Genomic DNA, 20,726 nt, shown 5'->3' with positions numbered 1-20,726 from the left:
GGAAAATGGACCTCCAGACCATAGATTACAACACCCAGCATGATCGGGCTGACATTGAGCCAGACACCCTCCTATAGCCTCTGCCTACCCGCCCCATGTGTGATCGTCAGTATTGCAGAGCTCTCCCGAACGACAGAGTGAGGGAGCGGAGCATTGCGGCCCGCCCCTGTCGGAGGGAGGTGAACGAGCCTCGGGGGTTAGACCAGGACAACCCCTGCAGCCGGCATACTGTCAAGAACGAACTCGTCAAGACAACGACGATGGGAGATCAGAAGAACCAACTTGAATGCCGGAGCAGACATGGACTGCAAGTTCGATGGGGAGGAAGGGGGGAAGTGTAGTGCAGATGCCCCCTCATGACACCACTAGCACGAATTCTAACATCCCTAGACAAAATACGAACATCGTATTGACGGTTAGCCAGTTAGAATGGGGGGCTTTCCCAATGAGTGGAGATAGACAGAGGGTGGATCCACGATGCACGGAACAACATTACGCCGTTTCCCATATGAGAAGGAAGAAAGATAGTTCTAATGATATGGGACTGGCAACCATTGAAGAGGTTAGCGAAGTGGAAAATAAGGATGGTGGTACACCCCAATTAATAATGGTCGGCATTAATGATGGGGGGGAAGGGAGAACCTCCTCCTCGGCCCAGTGGGGCAAGGGAGGAGAGAGACAATCAGTATATGAGGGGAAGGGAATCCCTCTCAGCCTCAAGACTAATGGGAAAAATACTTACGGTCGAACAAAGGAAATGAGGCATGGTGACGTACGTGAAACACCTAAGGCACAGCACAACCAGCTGGGCCCGTTAACACGTTCTAGAAGCCGGATGCAGGCTATTAACATCTTATAAAAGCACATCCTCCAGCGCCTACCTTTTAGAACCCTGACGATGTTGGATGAATCCCAACGAAAGCTCGGTTATTAAAAATTCTTTTATTATTTCTCTTGGTGATTGATTTATTTTCGGATTTTATCATATATATATATATATATATATATTTGTCTTTCTTGGACAAAAGAGCACATTTCAAAAGCACTGAGGTAAGAATGCCTATGTCCTTACAAAGGATCCAAATATTTTCTTGTAAATAAATATTATGCTTAACACTGACATTTCAAAAATACAAGGTTGCCTCTAATTTCTGCCTGCCTTGACTAGAAACTAATTATCGATTTAGCAACCATACAAAGAGATATAACTTAATATCCTCCATTCTTAACCAAACAATAGGAAGATATCCAATGCAGGAATAGCAATGAAATTTGTTTATTGAGGCCAAACAATTTCTAATACAAAATCTTCATTTGGGCATCCTTCCACGTAAGTCTTAAGATCTCTTGGGATCCTACCTACCCCTGCACCATCAAGACATTTAAAGTATACTGGCCCCCAAAGAGAAGCGGGTTTTTTTTTCTGACTTCAGCTGAATGTTTGTAAATGGCAGGCTTTGTGGATAGTTGGTATTATATTTGTACCTTGCCTGTTGCATCTCCGTACTGGCTGAACAAGGGAAATATATTTTGTCCCCCCCCTCTCTGTTCTGCATCCTAGCAAGTGCAAATTGATTTTACAGATGAGTGAGCCATCTCTTTTATGCCATAGCAAAAATACCTCTGTCTAATAGCCATCCAGACTGAAAGTCTCCATGAAAAACAAGTGACAGAAGCAGAGCAATATTGTTTAGTGAGAAAATGGGTCCTTTGAAAAAGCACCTGAAGTTCTCACCTGCCGGATCCCCAGGTGGTAGGTGAGGATGCGGTCCACAGCATCAGGATTCATCTGGGTCCATTCCAGGCTGTAGGCATACACACGGGCTCTGTTCTGCCACAATGGATTGTAGGTATCATAATAGAATTCTGGAGCATATGCTTTGCCTACAGGTAATAAATTGGATGTACAAGTGGTAAGTCAAGAAGGCGAAGTACAGTGAATAATAACAAACATTTTTTTCAAGGTATGTATTGAATAACTGTTAATATTCTCCCCAACTGTTCTTATTTGCCTTTGCCTAAATATCTGAAGCTGATGCTTCATTTTAATATTCAATAAAAAACAAATTAAATATTCACAAAACAATATTGCCAATATTCATTATGCAACAATATAGAAAAGTTCTGAGATGGGATGAGGCCAAACAGCTTACCAAGTCTATCTTCTGCATCACATGTTGCTCAAACAGATACATTTAGGAATCTCATAATGCATCAGTAGAGAATATCTTTATTTTTCCATTGCTGCTTCCTAGCAGGTGATATTTGTCAGCCCTTCCAGACAAACCAAACAGGAGACATAGCTAGATGAACTAATTCTACTTTACTGTAAGGCTACATTAACATAATCTTGCAAGTCTTAAAGTAAAACTTTCTGCTGCCACTTTTAAAAGTTTTATCCATTAGGGTGGCTCCTTCTTAAGATTGTTTCTCTGGTCATTTAGGCAGAGGCTCTCAACCTTTTGGGCACCAGGGACTGGTTCTGTAGAGGGAGGTTTTTCCATAGACCAGGATGATTGGTTTCACCACGCAGCCTGCATCCCACATATGCGCAGATGGGGCTTCGCTCATTTGAGTGGCGTAGTTTCTGGCATGTTGCAGACCAGGTGCTTGCGGATCCCTGCATTAAGGCACTAGGCACTCCTGCTCCTCTTTTCCAATTGTTTCCTATGCAGCATCTCTTTCTCTCATTCTCCAGGGTCACCCACACATTCCATTATATAGTTAATGTACAAAGCTGCAATTCAGGAGGTAGCAAACAGCCATTAAAACTAGAAGCTATGGGTAGTTTGATATTTGATTTTCTCCAATTCAAATACTTTCAAATACTTTCAAATACTTTCAAATACTTTTCAAATACTTTCTAAATCTATAAGCCTCACCTTAGCAAATGCTACTCGAGGTTTTTAAGAAGAGACTAGACAGCCACTTGTCAGAAATGAGCAGGGGGCTGGACTAGAAGACCTCTAAGGTCCCTTCCAGCTTCTATTCTATTCTATTCTATTCTATTCTATTCTATTCTATTCTAGTCTAGTCTAGTCTAGTCTAGTCTAGTCTAGTCTAGTCTAGTCTAGTCTAATCTAGTCTATTGTCAATCAAACCAATGGCAGCAAATCCACGGTATCACCAAGTAACATCAGATGATATGCAAAGTTATACCAGGAATTGGTCTATCAATAACCTGTTTTCTTAAATTTACGGATGGTGCTAGAGAAATGATTTCATAAAATAATTTTTTGGCAAAAAGATACAGGCTATGCATGAGTTGGAAGATAAGTGACTGGGAAATGCAGTAACAATGGGCAAGTGAGAAGGAGATAGGTGTTGGGGGGATAGACTTGAAGGACAGTGGGAAGATCCATTATCCAAGCAACGATCAAAAAATATATCTTAAACCCAGTCCAAGAAACAAATTTGAGAAAATGTCTTAGATAGGCCCTCCCTAACTTACACAAAAGGGGGAGGGAAAATATGCAGATTTGAGAAACTAGCTGTTCTAATAAAAATAGTTTTAGACCCATTTAGATTAATTTCTTCATTTATCCTACAGGGCTGACAATGTGCGCTGATAGTCAAGGAAGCTGTCATGGTGACAGATGAGGAATATAAAAGATGGAAGAAGAAGAAGAAAGAAGGATGAAAGAATAGAAAAAAGAGTTATTTGACAATCACATCTAGTAATGTCAAAATTCAGTGGCAACATCTGAGGAGGAGGTTCTAAAGGTTGCAAATAAGCTCTTCATTATTTTTGTATATAATTTTATTAAAATTGTTTTTAAAAGATCAAAAACTATGAAAGGAGGTTCTAAAGGTTGCAAATAAGCTCTTCATTATTTTTGTATATAATTTTATTAAAATTGTTAAAAAAGATAAAAACTATGAAAGGAGGTTCTAAAGGTTACAACTAAGCTCTTTATTAGTTTTAAATATAATTTTATTAAAAAAGATAAAAACTATGAAAGGAGGTTCTAAAGGTTGCAACTAAGCTCTATTATTTTGCATATAATTTTATTAAAAATGTTTTAAAAAGATAAAAAACTATGAAAAGTAAAAAAGTACAAAAAAGGAAAAAGAAAGTAGCAAAGAAAAAAGATTACAAAGAAATAGCTTCTTCTTTACAGCAGGTCTTTGGTGCTCTTGAAGCTTGATGATTTTCTTGCAGACATTTCATTACCAAACTATATGACATCATCAGTATAGTTATAAGTTCATATAACTCATCAGTTATAAATCATATTATAAATTTACCTTTTACTCTATGATTACAACATAACTCTCTTTTTTTCTATAGTCTGTCAAATCTTCAAAACCATAAACCATACATTCTTTTTTTCCTGGTTCACACAAAAAGTCTATAAGCAATTTCTGGTCAGCTATAAATGTAGAAGGTCATGAGTCATGAGTCTTTGCCAGATTTTACACTATATTAATTGTTGCTGGCTGCAGCTTTGTTTATGTGATCAGTACAAATTAACAGTGCTGGATTACAGACACATATTGGCTGGACCATTTGGTGAAGTAAATTTCAAGAGGATTGGGAATGCATTTTCAAACTTTTACACAGACATTGATTGTTCTGGTAGGCTTATTGATGGCTAACAATCAATCTATTATGGTTGACTCACTATGCAGCCACCCTCCCAACCAGACAACAGTAACAGGAAGTGGGAGGGAAGGCATTGGAATGTAAGGGAGGCCTAGAAGGGAAATTTGGAATGCAAGTGTGCCGACTGGAAGCCTGAGATGGACTCAACACCCCAGATCATCAGCAGGGAAAGTCCCAAGCAGATAGATGGATGTGAGTGCATCTGATTGATGGACCTTGGACAATGGGAGGACTGGAGGAGGGGAAGGGAAAGGTGTCCTATGCTGTTTGCCCTCGAAATTGTTAGAACTGGCTTTTCTACTTCTATGCCCATTTGTAAGCTGTAGAGAAGGGCTTTTCAATCTTTTCACCCATTGTACCACTTTAGGATATGGCAATATCCGAGTACCACCAGTCGCCTAGCAAGGTGTTAAAAACTTGATGACCCAAAAAAAAAAAAGGAAAAAAGCGATAAAGTACAGGTAGTCCTCGACTTACATCAGTTTGCTTAATGACTGTTCGAAGTTACAATGGCACTGAAAAAAGTGCCCCCCAAGCCACAGTCGAGCGGCACTCTTCCTCCTGTCCGAGGTTTTCATTGTTGTGAGCATTTCTGTTGAGGATTGGCAGTGGGGGTGGGGTGAGGGAGTGTTTGGTTTTTATTCCCCCCATCTGCTGGGTGGTTGCAGCAGGTTTTGGTCACTTCACATGACCCTGGGACACTGTGACTGTCATAAATATGAATCAGTTGCCAAGCATCTGAATGTAAATCACAAGACCCTGGAGATGCTGCTTCTTCTGAGCTCAGAAGTGCCAGGATCAGTGGCGAACTCCAGCTGGAGCCTGGCGCTGATCCTGGCGCTTCCACTGACAGCTCCGAAGAAGCATTGATCAGCTGGAAAGTGGCCCTGATCCTGGGGCTTCCGCTGAGCTCTGACAGCCCTGCAGCGCCAGCCATCTCTCGCTCAGGCTTGTGCGGTGCTGCCACCGGTTCAGCTCATTCCCCTCCCCCGCTACCACTTTTCTAGGATGGTCGCGTACCACCTGCCAGGTGCCAATGTACCACAGGTGGTACCCATACCACTGGTTGAAAAGCCCTGCTGTAGAGAACATGATTTCTTTTTTTCATTGATTGTGTCAACTGTTCCATTGGGTTAGGTAGCAAAAGAAGCTCCTGGGACATTCCTTTACCAAGAGTATAACTTTACTGAAGATTCCATATGGGCACAGAAGTAGAAAAGCCAGTTCTAATGATTTCTTGTGCAAACAGTGTAGGGAAACTATGCTGGAAGAATAGGAGGGGGGGGGAAGAAAAGGGGAATTGAAAGGAGGAGACAAAAGCAAATTCACCATCCATTCTTTCAAGTTTAACACCATATCTTATAAAAGGATCTGCTAAATAGGAAAAGGCAGACTAATGGCATGGTATATTTCTCATTTCCCTGCTTTTGATTGACAGGTCTCTGTTCTCTTTACACTTCAGATGCCATTTGATGGAAGGCTTAAGGGATACAGCTTTTAGAAAACTAGAGTAACTTTTATCTGTTTAAAAATCAGAATAGATTTGTAAGTAAGTTCAGTACCATCTGAACTACATAGTGGCACTATCCAATTTAGTGAGGGGGAAAAGAAAAAACAATAGTCCTGAAGTTACTCTAACTCCCAGTTTTCTTTTCTTATTTGTTATCTAGAACTAATCCATCCAGAAATCATTAAAAATAACTTTGGGCTTTTGGGACCCCATCCTGGCTTCACTCTTATCTGCATTGACACTTATGGCCAAATACCCAAGGACTGAGAGCTCAAGAACATTGTCCCTATATACAAAAAAAAAAAAAAAAAAAAAAGGAAAAAGGACGACCTTGTCAAATATAGACTGATCACCCTCAACATAATTAGCAAATTTTATACAAGATATCTACAACCGAAACTCCAGGACTAGCTGAAAGAAGAAAACATATATGCAAAGAGCAAGTTTAATTTTTTTTTTTAATCCTAAGAATAACATCATTTGCAGAGTATTCTGCACCAGGCATTTGGTTGAAATAGTTAAACAAAGCAATTCCAAGGTTTTTACTGTTATTCTTAAAAAGAGAAGAAAAATCCTCTGGTTGAGTACCTCCCAAAGGTAGCAAAATATTCAGACTCAGACTGAAAATAGTTTTAACATCCCCTTGGAATTTCAGGAGAGATAAATGGCTCCATGAAATAGCAATATTACTTAGACTTACTGTATATACTGCTTCACAGTGCTTTACAGCCCTCTCTAAGCAGTTTACAGAGTCAGCATATTGCCCCAAACAAACTGGGTCCTCATGAAACTATACAGGTCGATAATCAGATATATGGGTGGATACCTAAGCCACCTTTGGATGAGAAGCAACATTTCAGAACTTTGTGAAAGATTTATATATATGGACATGAGAACTTTTCTTCTATCAGGAAACTCTGCCCCTGATGTGAAAACATCACAGCTATACTTGGTCTTGAATGGGGACCTCCGTGGCCATTTGTCAGTATAGGCAAGAGAACTTCAATTGCTATTAGCCTCAGAAGATATCTTATCTCTCTCTGGCATCTCATATTGATGATGAATGTGCAGTCTCCACAGGGCAAGGGAGAAAAAGCATCACATTGCTCAAGTAACAAAGCTGTTACCTGAACTGTCAGGAGAATCAATATGGAACAAAGTTGCTTGTGTTCAGCAGAGTAATGCAAATGAAAGGATGTGGGGGTGAGGGAGAGAGAATCCTACATTTCTAGAAGAACCAGGAAACATGAAAGCATTATACTCAACTAGATAAACCATGTCTCTTTGGGCCATTGTTTCTGAGTTATTTTCTTACCTAAACAAAGAAACAGAACGACCACAATTGGGCAAAAAAGCAGCAGGAGTCGGAGCAACTTCCAGTTTATTGCTGGCTTCCACACTGAGTTTTGTTGTGGAAAGTTGACAGCATTGAAAATCTTTCCCCTCCCACATATGCATAAAGCCTAGGACAATAACAGTCAAGTCTCTGAGTCCATTAGATGTTAATGAGAAGTCTACCTGGATTCGTGATTCACATCTTCCCACCTTATAAACCTTTCATTTGAATTCTTTCTACCTCAGATAGTGATAATCTTAACATAACCTGAATACATGATTGAAAACACATAATATCTGCATGCTCACTTTCCTAAACACCTTGTTAGGTAGTTCAGTGCTGTTGTACTCCTCTGCAGATTGTACAGACAGATCTGAAGCTGGAGGACAGAGAGAGTTACCTTTAATGATGTATCGGAATATTTTACTTTTATGTTATTTTAGTTTGTTGGCTTTCTACATTTCATTGCCTCTGTTCAATTCTCAATCCACTTCTCTTATTTATCTGTATCTTTAATTTGCTATTTCCTATTTTTTTTTCTATTTGCCTTTGTGTTCTCTTTCTATGCTCTTCTGCAAATATATAAAGAAGGGAAAAAATGGGGAAAGAGTTTCCTAAGTCTCCTTATTTAATTCATGAATAAAATTTTAGTCACTTGAAGCTGGTCTCTCAATCATTATAGTATGAACTCTCATCAAGAGTTCAGAAAGTTCTTCCCCCCACTTGTAAATCTCTTTGGTATAGATGGGAACTTAAAAAAAAGTTTAATAGATGTTATGAGTGTTTGTTTAACACTGGATGCATTTGCCATAAATAAAGAGAGACATGCAGCAATTACCATGACAGGGTGCAATAGAGGAAATGAACTGAGGATGATATTCTAGCAGATGGCGGGAAACCATTACCTTCTCCTGATGAATAAGAAGCTTCAAGTCTCAAAGCCTCGTTTGTTCCCGTAATTACCAATTTGGTGAAGAATCTGCAGGCGGAGAAATAAGACTCCACTGTTTATGTTTTTGTCTGTTAAATGGCTCAGGGAAGATACAGCATTTGCATACGGAGACACACTCAGTAAGAAAGATATGATTAGGTTCTACAGAAAATAAACTCTTGGCCCATTTTTTTTTCTCCATGCCTTCAAAGCATGAGCTTGGAAGGAAATAGGCTGCATCTTTAAGGATGCACAGTCTTTTCTGGGTGTGTTCCAGGGTGCATATGTAATTCAAGAGAAGTCAGAATTCAGGGACTATTGGTTACAATGCCTCTGAGACACCTTCATGTTTAGAGGCATCCTGACCCTGTGTCAGAGGTATTGACATTGCTGTATAAGCATGATATTCAGGAAGTAAAATAGAAGAGAGTCAACCAGAGTTTATGGATTTCATTGTCGTGTAGTTAGCACAATAAATTGCTTTTCTCCTTCATGTTCAAGGCAGAGGATCCAAGGCTAATAAGGTCACTCTGGCACTTGACACAATATGTTCGCCCTCCCTGTCAATACAAGTACAGTAAATTTAATAATTGACAATTGGCTATCTCTTTATAACATCTGGTATGAAAACTTCAATGTAACCAATGAAAGGACTGGCCCTTTTCATTCTAAATGGATAACCGTACAGGTCACGTCACACATGATCAACTTAATAAGGACTCACAGAGTCCAGAGGCATGGTTCTTCTGATGTGTTTCTGTATGTGTATGGCAAAAATGAATACCACCCGAACTGGATGGCTTGTGGCAGCTGCTGTATCTGACAGTTCTATTGATCCTGAACAATAGAGACATCATGAATAAATTGGTGCACCGGTCAGCAGAATTGTAGGAACTCAGGTCTAGAGCAGGAATCTTCAAACTTGGCCCTTTTATGACTTGTGGACTTCAACTCCCATAAATTCCTCAGCCAAGCACACTGGCTGAGGAATTCTGGGAGTTGAAGTCTACAAGTCATAAAAAGGCCAAGTTTGAAGACCCCTGGTGTAGAGCAGTGGTTCTCAACCTGTGGGTCGGGACCCCATTTGGGGTCAAACGACCATTTCATGGGGGTCGCCAAACCACGCTGTCTGCCATTTTTTTCCCTTTTCCCTAGCTGTCCTACTCCCTCTTATTGGTGGCCACACCCACTTGGGGGTCACCACAACATGGGGAACTGTATTATGGGGTCACGGCATTAGAAAGGTTGAGAACCACTGGTCTAGAGCATTTGGAGAGCAGCACGATAAAGAAAGTAGTTGCAAGGGATAGTCCCAAAGACTCAGAAGATATGCAACTAGATGAGGAAGTAAAGGAAGAATAGCAAAAGTACAACCTTTTTTAAATGAGACACTGATAGGAATTCCCTTCATAAGGTTACAATAGCTTGTCAGTGTGCACTGATGAGCCAGAATTCAAATAGCCTCAAAAACTGGTTTTGAGACACAGAGAGTTAATATCTTGGAAAGCAGAAACTATTCTCAAAGGATTATAAGCCTTTCCTGTCCTTGCTGTACTTGTCTGGCTTTCCTCCCAAAACCTTCATGGTGGCCAATATACATCTAAAATGTCCCTGGCTGACGAATTCTGGGAGTTGAAGTCCACAAGTCATAAAAGGGCTAAGTTTGAAGACCCCTGATCTAAGACTTGCTTTCAAAGACAGAACTACTAAACAGAAGGTTGCTTTGATTTTCTAATTGTCATCTTGGAGATGTGCAAAAATTTATGTCTGCCTTTCCTCTAATATTACTTTCCTTCTTTATGAAAGCAAGCACTCGGTTTACAGATCCTAAGCATACTGTCTTTAACCAATAAGCCAGTGGTGGTGAACCTATGGCATGGGTGCCAGAGGTGGCACTCGGAGCCCTTTCTGTGGGCACACGTGCAATTGCCCCAGCCTTGCCTCCCCCCATGATCCCCTCCTCTCCAGCAGCGCCCTGAAGGAGAGTCGCCCCTGAGCGTGGCCCACGCTGAGCAGCGCAGCCAAGGACATGGCAGCTAGGCAGCATAGACAAGACTCTGCCCTCACACCCCATCATGCACAGTTGATGCTGCAGGGCGTGGGCAGAAGATGTGATCGCCATAGCGCTGCTGGGCTGCCTGGGCGATCTGTGGCGGGCCCTGGAGGCAGTGAGTGGCCCTGTGGGCAGGTGGAGTGGGGTATGGGGGGGGCAGAATGGGGGCAGGGCAGTGGGTGGAGCAGGGGTGGGGCCAGTTTTTGGGCACTCGGTCTCTAAAAGGTTCGCCATCACTCCAATAAGCTATCACCAGTTGCAGCTAGTCTGAAATATGCTATTTAACTGGTTGCCCATTATTGTACAATATATATTTTATAAAGAGGATATAATAAATGAAATTGCTGTTTCTGGTTTTGTTGCTTAGGTGCTGGGGGAAGCGGGAAGGAAATTTATACTTTCAGATTATCTGCAGAAAGGATGATTTCTGTATCTTTAGGCTCAGTTTAGGAGAATAATTAAGACTGAAAATTAGGTTTCACTTTCAGCTACTGTATATTTTTTGCACTACCAATTGTCTTATTATCTAACATAACATGCACATAATGGAAGCTTTTCTGTAAAAGTAGTAACCAGACATGGATCACCGTTCTTTAATCATCTCTCTCTCTTTTTACCTTTCTTACTTAAAGTGATCTATAACAACTAAAGTACGAAGTTCACGTAAAATACAAAAGTCCATGTAATGTTCAGGGCCAAAGCTAAGCAAATGTGACGCCTGCTGGCTGACAAGGAGAAAAACATGAATTGTGCTACCTTTTTCTTTAATCTTTCACCACCATTCTATCCTTTTGAGGCAACACATATTGTCAGATTTGTCACTATTTCTCTTCCGTCTCTGTCATTCTTTCCTATTTCTGGAGCTTATATCGACATGTTGTTTTCTGAAAGATGTCAGCACACTTGTAACTTTTAAACTGTAAGTAAGACAGATGTAGTAATGTCATCACTCACTCACCTCATAATTAGCCTTATACTATACTTAGTTTGGATTCAAGTCTATATGAAAAGGGCATATAGAACTGTATCTGGGGAAATAGTATTTTGCACAACCACACCATTCCATTTTTCATGCCTTCATACAGGTACACAAAGAAAATTTATCAAGTTCAGCAAATATGCACACACACAAAATCATAGACAAGAGAATACTGTGGAACAGAGGCATAATATTTTAAAAGGAAAAATGCACTCATCAGGAAAAGTAGCTACAGCTATTCATATTTATAGGAAATGCACATAAAACCATACAGATTTCAGGTAGATTATTTTCTGAGGAATTTGCAGATTGATATTGAAATACACCTATGGTTGAAAAAAAGGACTACTCACAAACTGAGGACAAACTGAGCATAGCTAATAGAGAATTACCCATCTCTAGCTGGCTCTACCTATCTCCTCGAACAAGCAAGAGATTTATTTATATTTTGACTTTTGGAGGAGAAGAAAGTATAGCAGGCTATTTACAAGGAACTTGATGGCCACCTGTACAAATTGCACAGTTGATACTAAAAAATTACGGGCACGTGTTTCCCAATTGTTCCTCAATAACTTTTCTTTCCAATCCTGTTATTTTATTTGTTCTTCTCTGACACACTCCAGATCATCAGTACCCTTCCTAACATGTCATACCTAGAACTGGATGCTATATTCCAAGTATGTGCTGATCAAGGCAGAAGAGAGGAATACACTAACTTATCTTGATGCTGGCACTCTCTGCACTTTCTTCCACAACTTCTTATGCATGTGTAGATACACACACAAACACACAATGTGTGTGTGTCTTGGCTGACCCACCATCAGTGGCCCTTTGGGAGCCTGACAGAAAAGTTTAGTAGGGGCGATTCCCAAGACCGGTTCATAACCCAGCATGAACTCTTTCTGGTAGAAAGGGCAACATGGTCCCTCATAAATTAGACCCTATTGGCATCTGTTCTCTGCTTTTTCAAAGAAAGAGCATGCTGCACCTCCATGCTTTGTATTAGAAGCAACCTAAAATGAAAAAAAAAAAAAAAATCAAGGCAAACAAAATGCATAAGAGTTTTCTCTGGATGGATGGCACGGAGCAACCATACTAGTTTGCATTCTCAGAATGTTGTGGCTGGCCAGGCCCATTCTGGTAACTATTGAGAGAGGTCCCTTCACTTCCCATTTCATAAGAATGTTCCCATGTTCTCTTCTTAAAACTTCAAAAGTGTTCATATTTCCCTGTGTAATGAATAACTCCAACTTTCCAGTTTGGGTAGGCCTCAAAATGATAGGAAACCAGGCTAAAATAAGAAAACCCATGAAAACTTTCACTTCTTTTTTCACAGCAATCAATGGCCTTTCAAACACCTCCCATCACACCCCAGGGAGGATGAGCATTTTTCTTCCAGCTTAGCAAAACAAACAAGCCCAGCTGTTTCTGTGCTGTTTGTTTAAAGAACAGACAGGCTTTCTCCCTGCAGTAAATCCCCTCTGCGTGATCTTCTTTGCATTTGAAAACCTGTCTTCCTACCTCTATAAGGCTAAAGGAAAGGAAAGGCAAGGTTAAAAGAAACCCTTTTAAACAAACTAAAACCCTGCCAGAAAAGAATTAAATAATAGTCCTCCCCTCATTCTGCTCCCCTCCAACATGCATTGCTATGGTTTTCTTGTGTAGGTCATAGTGTGATTTCATTTCCCTATTTAAGATGAAATCATCCCTTTTATGGCCTCTTCTGCTGGGCAGAAAGAATTAGGCCACAGCATATGAACTCAAAAGTACTAGTAATAGTAATATGAACTCAAAAGTAGGAACAGAAGAGTTGTTCTTTATTCCTTTCTCCTTGGAAATTTTCCCAAGCTCCTAGTCTAGTTTACATCTCTTGACTTTGCTGGTAGTTTCCCCTCCAAATATCAACAACGATGTCTGATCCCTCTCATCTCTTTGAGATCAATCAGAGTTTGATCCAGATCCATCCAGAGGGGTGACCCACCTAGTTGGGCAGATACACTCTTAAGCAAACTCATAGACTGGCAACCCACGCAGCAAACCAAAATGTGTTAGCCAAGTATCTGCTCAGACATGATGCAAAAAGTCTTGCCCAAATCTGAACTGGTAGGAAGAGTTAATGAGTCAGGGACAGGGCAGGTGACCAGAAGGCCTAATCCTATCTATTTTGATAGGTCCCAAATGACACCCAAACTCCAGAACATGAATGGAGTCACATATTCTCACTGTTAATTAGTCTGAACTCACGCTTATATTTCATTAAACTCCATCAGTAACAAAAGGCTCTTAATAGAGTATTCTCACTTTGTATTGGCAGGGACTGGAGACACTTGAGCATCTTACCAGTGTATAAGGAGCAAAACGGAAAAGGCCAGCGCATAGCACAATTCAATATGTGGCTAAAGGAATGGTGTAAAGGGGAAGGCTTTGGATATATTAGTCACGATGTCAGTAGCTGGTCCAATCAAAAGATGTACAAAAGAGATGGTTTGCATCCATCAAAAAAAGGGACTGAGTTACTCGGCTATAAATTCACAGATTTTCTGGAGGGAAATTTAAACTAAACAGCGGGGACAGGGAGTTAATTGATACGGAACAACCCTGTCCCCGGCAATTTAAAAACTATAGGGCTATCAGTGCATGTAGCACAGATGTGTGTGTGGACAAGAATACCAACCTTGCTACCAATCAAAATGAAGCCTCTAATAGCGAGTGCCATATAAAGTGCACTAACCAAATAGGTGGTAAGACAATAGGGGAACTCAGGCACCACACAGGTTATGTAGAAAGGAAACACAGGGCCACCCACAAAGGACTCAAATGTTTATACACCAATGCACAAAGTATGAACAGCAAACAGGGTGAACTAGAAATTCAGGTTAATGAGGGCAGATACGATATTGTTGCCATTACGGAAACATGGTGGGATGAAACTCACACATGGAACACACAGCTAGAGGGATTTAAATTATTTAAAAGAAACAGACCAAATAAAAGAGGAGGTGGAGTTGCTCTCTATATAAGAAATAACTACATCTTCACAGAAATAGAGTACAACAATGATAAAAACTGTCTTGAATGCATTTGGGTCAATATAAAAGGGGGGGGGAATGACATTGCCATAGGTGTATACTACAGACCACCCAACCAAACAGAGGAAATAGATGAACTTTTTGCTAGTCAGCTAACTAAGGTATGTAGGAAGCACATCACAATAGTAATGGGGGACTTTAACTACCCTGACATCAACTGGGAGACAAACTCCGCACCAAGTGGAAGATCAAACAGGTTCCTGGCAAACCTAGCAGACAACTTTGTCTCCCAAAAAGTAGAGAATGGAACTAGGGGATTAGCCATTTTGGATCTAATTCTCACTAACAGAGATGAAATGATAGACGGTGTTGGAGCCATAGGAACCCTGGGAGGAAGTGATCATGCAATATTAGAATTCAACATTATAGAAGCACAACCAATAGAACACAGTCAAACTAGAGTCTTGGACTTCAAGAGAGCTAATTTCAATAAACTTAGAGAGGGCTTGGGAAGGATTCCATGGATGAGAATCCTCAAGGGGAAAACAACTCAAGAAGCTTGGGAAATTTTGAAAAATGAGATAATAAAAGCACAGTTTAGCACAATACCAACAAAGAGGAAAAACAACAGCTCTCAAAAGAAACCAGCATGGCTGCATAAAGAACTCTCTGACAAATTGAAAGATAAAAAGGACAAGTATAGAAAGTGGAAAGAGGGGAACATAACTAAGTCAGAATATCAGCAAATAGCCCGAGCCTGCAAAGATGAAGTGAAGAAAGCCAAGGCTCAAAATGAACTGAGGCTTGCGACCAAAGTCAAAAATAACAAAAAAAGCTTCTTTCAACATGTAAAAAACAAGAAAAAAGTGAAGGAAATGATTGGTCCATTAGTGGGTGGAAGTGGCAAGAAGGTGACAAGCAACAGGGAGAAAGCAGAACTATTTAACTCATTTTTTGCATCTGTCTTTACACAAAGGGAAAAAACAGACCAACCTATCAAAAATAGTGCCACAAAAAACAAAACAGAAACACAAGTTAAGATAGGCAAGAAAATCGTTAGTGAGCACCTGTCCAGCCTAGATGAGTTCAAATCGCCAGGACCAGACGGATTACACCCCAGAGTTCTCAAGGAACTGGCAGATGTGATATCGGAGCCACTGAACTATATTTTTCAAAGATCCTGGAACACAGGGGAACTACCAGAGGACTGGAAAAGAGCTGATGTAGTTCCCATCCTCAAAAAAGGAAAAAAAATGGATCCAGGAAATTACAGACCTATCAGCCTGACCTCAATACCTGGGAAGATCCTGGAAAAGATAATCAAACAACGAATCAACGAACACCTAGAGGCAAACAAAGTCATTACTAAAAGCCAACATGGGTTTGTCAAAAATAGATCATGCCAGACAAATCTTATTGCATTCTTTGACCAAGTGACAAAATTAGTGGATCAGAGGAATGCTGTGGACATAATTTACTTGGACTTCAGTAAGGCATTTGATAAAGTAGATCACAACCTACTACTTGACAAGATAGAAAAATGTGGGGTAGACAGAACCACCACCAGATGGATCCGTAGCTGGCTGACCGGCCGTACTCAGCGAGTGGTCCTCAATGGAACTGCATCTATATGGAGGGAAGTGTGTAGTGGGGTGCCCCAGGGCTCTGTTCTGGGCCCAGTACTCTTCAACATCTTCATCAACGATTTGGATGAAGGGATAGATGGGGAACTCATCAAATTTGCAGACGACACCAAGCTGGCAGGAATAGCCAACACTCCAGAAGACAGGCTTCAGATACAGAAGGATCTGGACAGACTTGAACACTGGGCACTAACTAACAAAATGAAATTCAATGGTGAAAAAAGCAAGGTTCTACATTTAGGCAAGAAAAACCAAATGCACAAGTACAGCATAGGTGGCACCATGCTCAATAGTAGTAACTGTGAGAGGGACCTCGGAGTCCTAGTAGACAATCACTTAAATATGAGCCAGCAGTGTGCTGCAGCTGCCAAAAAGGCCAACACAGTGCTAGGCTGCATTAACAGAGGGATAGAATCAAGATCACGTGAAGTATTAATACCACTCTTCAATGCCTTGGTAAGGCCACACTTGGAATACTGCATCCAGTTTTGGTCACCACGATGTAAAAAAGATGTTGAGACTCTAGAAAGAGTACAGAGAAGAGCAACAAAGATGATTAGGGGACTGGAGGCTAAAACATATAAGGAACGGTTGCGAGAATTGGGTATGTCTAGTTTAACGAAGAGAAGGACAAGGGGGGACATGATAGCAGTATTCCAATATCTCAGGGGCTGCCATAAAGAAGAGGGAATTAAGCTATTTTCCAAAGCACCTGAAGGCAGGACAAGAAGCAACGGGTGGAAACTAATCAAGGAGAGAAGCAACCTAGAACTAAGGAGAAACTTCCTGACAGTGAGAACAATTAATCAGTGGAACAGCTTGCCTCCAGAAGCAGTAAATGCTCCAACACTGGAAGTTTTTAAGAAGAGACTGGACAGCCATTTGTCCGAAATGGTGTAGGGTTTCCTGCCCGAGCAGGGGGTTGGACTAGATGACCTCCAAGGTCCCTTCCAACTTTACTACTATTACTATCTTCATCTGATTCACCAGCTACAAATCTACCAAAAGGAAGAGATCAGTGACCGTTGTTTGGATTATATCAGGTTAGGATATCATAACAAGGGGGAGAAAGGACATTTCAGTTGCTGAAAAATTCACCAACAAGACAATATGTGTTGACAAAATAGTCTGAAGAAAAGTAAAAACTGAAGTATGGCTGCTCATTTTTCAACCAATTCTGGCTGGCTCCTCATCAAAAAGTAAGAGGCATACAGTATAAAATTATTGTAAAAAAATATTAAACTCAACCAATTAAAACATAAAACATTAAAAACAACCAAAAACCTGGTGCCAATCAGTTCTAACGTGCCTTCATCTTTTCTTTTCCTTGCACTGGGGGGAGGGAAGTCAGGTCTTTAAAGACTAAGATGGTGGAGGCCTGCCAGACTTCAGGGAGAAGAGCGTTCCATAAGGCAGGGGCTGCCATGGAAAAGGCATGCTTCTTAGTCCCCCTCAGATGACAACATTTGGGGAAAGGGATTAGCAACTGGACAATAATACAGAAAAAAAGTAGTTTTTCCAGTCTAGTCTTTATCTTTGGATACTTCTAGTGATCTACTATCCAAGTAATAGCAAGCCAAGACATGTTAGGGTTTTTTTGAAATCAGCTCAGGTTTGCTGACTGTTACTTGCTATGAGAAACAGATGCAACTATCCTGTAATGGTTGCACTGGCTGCCTATTTGATTCTGTGTTCCAATTAAAAAGTTAACTTTGCCTGTGAAGTCCTAAATCATTGCAGATCATGTCACCTGAAAGGCCACGTGCAACCAAATGAGCCTGCTCAGATTTAATCCAATGAAGGATCCCTGCTGTTTTCTGAGAGACAGTAGACTGGGGTTGTTATAAATGATCTATTCCTAGCAATGGCCTCACGTTAATGGAATACACTCCCTAGGAAGAATAAAGAGGCAATTCAATAATTGCTTTAAACTGGTATTTTAAGAGTTTCTTTTAATTATCTACTTTGTAAAATGCTATATATTAATGTTTGCTGCTCATTTCAAACGAGGCCAGTGAGGATGTACTTTGATGAACATATATAATTATACCATCTTTCAATGATAAATAGCCATGAAAGTCAATTTACAGTATAGGTTCTCTAATAGGAATGAATAAATGGAGCTGGAATATTTGCTCATTGAAATGATGACTATTTTAACACATTGTGCTATGCTTAACCATAGCTTGTGATTAAACCACAATGGGCTAAATTCAGATAATACACCAAGACATAAATCATGATTAATGGGTTACAGTGGCTTGGTTCTCATAACACAATCAACATTATTAAAGTATTTTGAAAATTAAATAATTGTAAACTATGCCTATGGTCCCCAATAGATTTGTTTTGCCAACTATGCTAGGAATACAAGTAGTCCTCATTTAGCAACTGCCTCAGACAGACACCATTTGCACTTATGATAGTGATTATAACTTAATAATCAATGTGCACACTTGTCACCTTTGCATGTAAAATAAAGAAAAGCTGAAGTAATATCCTAACATTGTGATGTTTCATTTAGCAACACTTTATGTAACGACCAATTTGCTGGGCTCAACTGTAAGATGCTAAAGAAGGACTAGCTGTACCAAAGATGCTGAACTGAACTTTGTTTGAAAAACAAAGTCCAGTTGCCTTTTGAAAAGCACCTTTGGGACAACCACGACCTGGATGACTGAGAATCTCCATAGGCAAGGACTAGCTGTAGTTTAAGGCAATGTGTAAATCCAGTCTGCTACCTTACAATAACAACTCTAGGATAAGACTTCCAGCCTAGACTGCAAAATTCCAAAAGACCTTAAATGATAGTACAGTGATAAAGAAGATCATTATTTGGTAATCCCCACCTGCTTGATAATATATGGTAATTTACTACTTGAAGCAGCATTCTATAATAGGACTTCTACAAAGCATGAAACTCCAAAAGTCTATAGAAATTGCACACATAGTTCCTCGTAATGCTGTAGCATGCTACCATATTTTATCTCATTCTGTGCAAATGCTGAAGAATGGAAGGATTAAGCACAGATTTGCAGCACCAATTTAACTCATATTTTGCCTAGTCATACTATAGCTTGTCTACAAACTATAGAATTAGAAGGGGCTGTTTAGATGATTGAGTCCATCTGCTGTTCAGTGCAATTTCATTTTTTTCTGCTAATGAAAAAAAAGCAATATAGCAATATTTTCCCATGATATCCAATGGGAAAATCAAGCTCCATTTTAATACTTGTCAGGATGTGGGCAATATTAAACCATTCCCTATTTCCAAGCAATCCACAAGTGGGAAGGCTATTTCTCAAGGTCTGAGTTCATGTGCTCAGTGCTGATCAGGTGATTTTTGCAATTGTGTATGTTCAATGCATCAGACAATAGACTGTTGGAACCAGCAGCCAATTACAAGCATCATAGAAAAAAATCATCAATCTGGACCTCTTTTGGACATCACTTCTGAACCATACGATGCTGTTGAACAGTCCGCCAGGTCCATATTTCTGATTTAGCATGCACAGACATGAAACCCTGTAATTGGTATATCAGCAGTATCCAAGCCGATGCAACAAAGCACTTCTGAAAAGAACTGTAGTATCAATTTAGTGGAAGCTTTAAAGACTTAAAACAGAATTTTGAATACAGGGAAAGATTTAAGGGGCAAGAGATTAATCTAGCCCTGTCTGGGTTGGCAAGATGATGGAAGGGAAAGGAATAAAACATATGCATTTCTGTTTAAACTTGTAAGCTTGTAAGATTAACAAGTTCATGGATGGATCAAACACTTTAATAACTGATAAATAAGGAACTAACAATATTATAGTCTACACTTAATTGAGTGGGGTTTTCTTATTCTTTTTGTATTGGATTAATTGAATTGGGCTTTCCTTTTGCTGTCACATCATTCCTTGTCATCTCCAAGTGGCAAAACTTGTGAGATGTGTACATTCAACACCATTTCTTTCTTTATGTATCCCGGAGCAGTGTCTAAAATCTCTGGGTGGAGCTTAAATGAGACATGTCTTTTCACCCTATAAATAGAAATAGAAATAAATAGAAATAGATCTTGGAAATCTTCTTGTCCAGCCCCCTGCTCAAGCAGGAGAACCTATACCTTCTCAGACAAGTGACTGTCTAGTGTCATCATAAAAATCTCCAGTGATGGAGCACCCACCATTTCTGAAGGCAAGCTGTTCCATTGGTTAATTGTCCTCACTGTTAGGAAGTTTCTCCTTAATTCCAGGTTGCTTCTCTCTTTGGTCAGTTTCCAACCATTGTTTCTTGTCCTGCCCTCTGGTACTTTGGAGAATAATTTGACCCCCTCTTCTTTGTGGCAGCCCCTCCAATACTGGAATACCGCTATCATGTCACCCCTATTTCTTCTTTTCTTTAGACTAGCCAAACCCAAGTCCTGCAGCCATTCTTCATATGTTTTAGTCTCCAGGCCTTTGATCATTTTAGTTGCTCTTCTCTGAACTTTTTCCAAATGAAGAACCAGAGATTTATTCTATGGAGGGTCAAAAAACTTAAGGGGTTAAATCTGTTGGGGAATCTGTACGGGTTAAACTGTATGCCTAACAGTGAGTGGGACTGAAGCAAACTGTGAGTAAAGTCTGAACAACCAGGGCATATATTTTCTCTCCCT

The 20,726-nt window shown here is 40.1% G+C and overlaps 1 protein-coding gene across 2 annotated transcripts in view; it reads right to left on the bottom strand.

Moving 5' to 3' along the window:
* Positions 1 to 20,726, bottom strand: part of MDGA2 (MAM domain containing glycosylphosphatidylinositol anchor 2) — a 376,726-nt gene that overhangs the window by 100,559 nt on the left and 255,441 nt on the right. For both annotated transcript variants that reach the window (XM_039363106.1, XM_039363107.1), the window contains one exon: positions 1,736 to 1,884. In XM_039363106.1, coding sequence (XP_039219040.1) covers positions 1,736 to 1,884 — 149 coding nt within the window. The remainder of the gene's footprint in view (positions 1 to 1,735; positions 1,885 to 20,726) is intronic.

This window comes from Crotalus tigris, unplaced genomic scaffold (genome assembly GCF_016545835.1).
Source record: "Crotalus tigris isolate CLP2741 ecotype Arizona unplaced genomic scaffold, ASM1654583v1 scf7180000019550.566604, whole genome shotgun sequence".
Lineage (NCBI taxonomy): Eukaryota > Metazoa > Chordata > Lepidosauria > Squamata > Viperidae > Crotalus > Crotalus tigris.
The sequence above is the reverse complement of the archived record's forward strand: the minus strand, read 5'-3'. Positions and strand labels throughout refer to the sequence as shown.